General features: G+C 35.2%; 1 protein-coding gene across 1 annotated transcript; it reads left to right on the top strand.

The window, feature by feature from the left end:
• Positions 1 to 1683: 1683 nt before the first annotated feature.
• On the top strand, positions 1684 to 3569 carry LOC128558145 (uncharacterized Nudix hydrolase NudL-like). The gene has a single exon (XM_053547006.1). It carries the CDS (start codon positions 2123 to 2125, stop codon positions 2849 to 2851), a length of 729 nt encoding a protein of 242 aa, XP_053402981.1. The 5' UTR covers positions 1684 to 2122; the 3' UTR covers positions 2852 to 3569.
• The last annotated feature ends 648 nt before the right edge of the window (positions 3570 to 4217 follow it).

Below are 4217 nucleotides of genomic sequence, written 5' to 3'. Positions count from 1 at the left end.
CGTAATGCTGATTTTGATATTACAATATAATATTATAATTAAGTTGTTTTAATGTTTTATTTAATTGTCGTCCGTTAAATTCCACGAGGAGTGTATTGTTCTTCCTCTGTCTCCAATCCAAAGTAAAATGTATGCACATTGTTCTTTCCCGGTACTTCCCTTGAGGGGACCGTCAAACATTAATTTACAATGTTTCTCGAACTTATTTCATGCGTCTGGTAAATTGCTCGATTTCCAGTCCATGGTTGGATAAGGTACACCTTTTAAATCCATCTTTTCCACTAAATGTGTATAATGAATTATGAATGAATGAAAATGTTTTTATCCCATTTCTGACACCATGTTTTGGTATGGACAGATACCCAATTTATGAATATATAAAACACAACACATGTTACTTGTACCGCATGTATTATCAGACTAAAGCTTCTACATAAGAGGGAAGTGCGCCAGAATTATAAACATCATTACGCATGCGCAACACATGAATATTCAACATGTAACACTACACAAATCGTCTGCATTCAACTAAAGCGCGCAGTGAAGCGTGGTAATGTTCTATGCACTGCCATTTGAGAACTATTTTCTTTCGGCGGAGTGTGAAATATATGGTGGTTATCAAAAAATCGATTAAGCCGAGATTCGTATATGTATTATTGTGGTTCCACTGAACGGAATTGTCATCGACAATCCGTCCAATGATGATGCCATTAGCAGTGTGGTCGAAGAAGATAATATATTTCCATAATTGCTCACACTATATGCATTTCAGTAGGTACCATCTATCATATTCTGTCTGACCGTTTGAAATAAAAAAAAACCTTACTGACACTTCACCAAAAGTCCAAGCGTTTAGACTGCGACAAAACAAACTGATCCCTCCCACCCCCACAAAAATAATAATCTTAACACTATCTGAGGTTATATAGCAGTAATTCTGTCAAAAATGTCCTTCCGTGGTGAAGTCGAGAGAAGTCTCTTATAAACAGATCGTAATTTTTCCATTTTCGCTCATTTGCGCATAAACCGGGGGCCAAATGAGCATTATTTCACTCGTGGAATGTGTTTTACATAAAATAAGACACTTTTCATGCTAATATTCGCATGTTTTCGAGTTCTTTACTTGAAAACGAAAGTAGAGTGTTTATTCTGCGGACCGCTTTCTGAAATGCGGCAATATGAGGGTACCTGACTTGAGTTCTTGCATTTCACTGCATACTATTCAACACCCCTTTTCCTTTTCGTTTTCTTGAAACAAATGTAGGGATATCTTGTGGAAAATAGGTCTACGACGGAGTGAAAATTTAGAAACTATCAAAATTAATCTGAAGTAGCTGAATTTTAAATGAAACAAATAACAATTCCTTTAATTGGTATATAGCCTTTAGTCTAAATAATGAGACCTCGGGTAGACCGAACCCAGAGGGCGATATCTACCAGTCAAAAAAATATAACGATATTCAACTCTTGAGTACAATTATTTGGACTAATAGCCTATAAGCTGGCTGAGTAAAATCTCAGGCAAGACCGGAAATTGCAAAAAGGACAAAAAGTACATGATTTTTACAATTGACTAAAATTGAACTGGATTAATTAAATCGATATTTTCTATAGAAGACCGGTAGTATTTGTCGAATCACCCTCGTATCGAGTGTATATAAACATAGGCCTACTAAATATAAATGACTTTGTTTAAAGTGTAATATGTGTACATGCTATCTTTAGCTGTGCTATCTCTATATTTGTGTTATGATTTGTTTAAATACTAATGTCAAGTAAACATCGACCTTTGTGGAATATTAAAGTCGAAGTTACTATTATCAATTGGGTGATATAGAATAATGTATATTTCTTAAAGTGATCGAATTTCATGTATGTTGAACACACGTTATATATCAGCAATCCGTATGTAGAGTTTACATACAAAATGGTGGACTTGTATTATCAGGTAGTGATAGGACTTTTTGAATGAAGACAAATCACCATACCACAGAATTTGAAGAGCCTAACGATCTAATTTGGTTAAACGAAGTATGGCAGATAATTATGTTATAAACCAGGGAGTTTTATTAGTATTAGGAGATACAATACCTTAACACTTAAAAATATCATAAAGATAGCGATGGAGCCGATACAAGAGAGAAGTGTGGAGGATATTAATACAATATTCAAACGATTTGATATAAGGTTCAATCCAGAGAAATACAAACTGCATTATCCAGAGGGTATGTTTCGCAAAGCAAGTGTTTTAATACCGTTGTGTTTCAAAAATGGAGAGTATCATTTGATTCTTACTTTACGTTCTGAGAATCTTACACACCATGCAGGATATGTCGCTTTTCCAGGAGGTATGTGTGATGAGACTGATAAAGACGAGATAGCTACTGCTCTTAGAGAAGCAGAAGAAGAGATTGGACTAAATCCTAAAGACGTTGAAATTATTGGTGTGTTTTCTCCAGGCATTGTAAAACCGAACTCTATAGTTTATCCAGTAATTGGAATTGTTTCAAGCGATTTTAAGCCGGTCATTAATGAGAATGAAGTTTCACTGGTGTTTGAGTTGCCATTGAGAAGGTTCCTGTCAACAGAAAGGAGAAGGATTTCTATATTCCGATCATCTATATTCGCCACTTACCATGTTCACCATTTTATTGACCATGTGAATGGTACAGAAGTAGATACATGGGGATTTACGGCGAGTTTTTGTATAATGACAGCTTTAGGAATATACCAGACGGATCAGTCTTTCTGTTTCTATGAAGACTTTATTACAAACAAGGACACACTTTTTGAACCTGTACCCACAAGGCATATTATTGAGCAAACGAATAAATTAACATCCAAATTATAATTAGTATACAAACATCTAGGTTATATGTTGTGATAATGTTTATGATACATCAGCAGTATTGATAAAAGTTTAAATTATCTACAGGAGGGCCAGTATGGCCAAAGAATTTTAACCTAGTACCACATCTCATAGTTGTGTGAAACGTTTAGTATTCACAATATTTCGTATGATTTCTGTTAGTTACCTAGATTTCGATCTCAGAAGACCATAGTACAAATGGGTGTCACTGCTCAAAAATGTTTAAAACTTTTAGTGTCAACATGTTTTTATAATCTATGCTAATGAACTAGATTTTAATCTCAGAAGACCAAAGTTAGAAATTGACCAATATTTGATAAAATAATAACATTCTAATCAGGCTTCGCTTCATGTAAGAGAGGCAGCAAATGTGGACTCTTGAGTGTTATAATTGTAGACTAAGGCTTTTTCACATGTATCAAATGTAGACAATCAGGATTAGTTTGATAAAAGTTTTCATTTGCTTTGTAGTTTCGCTGCTGAATGAGTTTTTTTTCAGGATGGATCAATATCAGCTATATAATTGGGTTGTCCGGCCAACTGGAGGGTGTTACGGCCTACTGGTGGGTGGTCCGGCCTACTGGACCCAATACCGGTCCTTTAAAAATACTCATAGATTGTGTTATTATCATTCAATATCTCCATTATTCTTAAATGCTTATAACAAAGGAAAGACAAACACATTAGAGATACACGTATATTAATGTACTCATGGGTTTGTTTTTTATTTTAGAGATATAAGCGTTGTACCGTGATTTATACTCTAAAAGAGTTTTTTTGAAAATTGACATGTAATTCAGTTTATAAAGCCACACAAATTTTAAAGATGAAAATTAATTTTCATTTTTGACTAAAATATGTGTACACGTAGCTTTATAAACCACACTTATTAATCTTACAGAACTCGCCTTTGTAGATTCACACTGCTGAATGAATTATTCCTCAGCAAGCAATGTCATATTTTAGAATTTTGTGGTACAAAAAAATTGGATGAATATCGAATGTATACCATTTGGGAAACTAGACGGTGTGGGGGTGGGGGTGGGGGGGGGGTGTGTGTGGGGGGGGGGGGGGGGGGGGGGGGGTCGGTGTTTCGTGTAACATGACCATATACAGCTCTCTCGTTAAAGTCACCAATAAGACTGTTTACATCAAATCATTCTGTCTGACAGTCACACTTCCTGTCCTGTTGAAAAATTTGAAACTATGAGGGGGAATATAATGACCCTTGAAATGTAGAGCTAGAATGGCAATGAGAGGAAATGACTACTCAGTAGTCCAAAATGTAGCTCCGTGCGGTTAATGAAATATGGTATTTAAAGGATGTTGTATTGTATTGAGAAAAGAT

The sequence above is a fragment of the Mercenaria mercenaria genome, chromosome 6, assembly GCF_021730395.1.
Source record: "Mercenaria mercenaria strain notata chromosome 6, MADL_Memer_1, whole genome shotgun sequence".
Lineage (NCBI taxonomy): Eukaryota > Metazoa > Mollusca > Bivalvia > Venerida > Veneridae > Mercenaria > Mercenaria mercenaria.
Note: the sequence above shows the minus strand (reverse complement) of the source record. Positions and strands in the feature narration are given on the sequence as shown.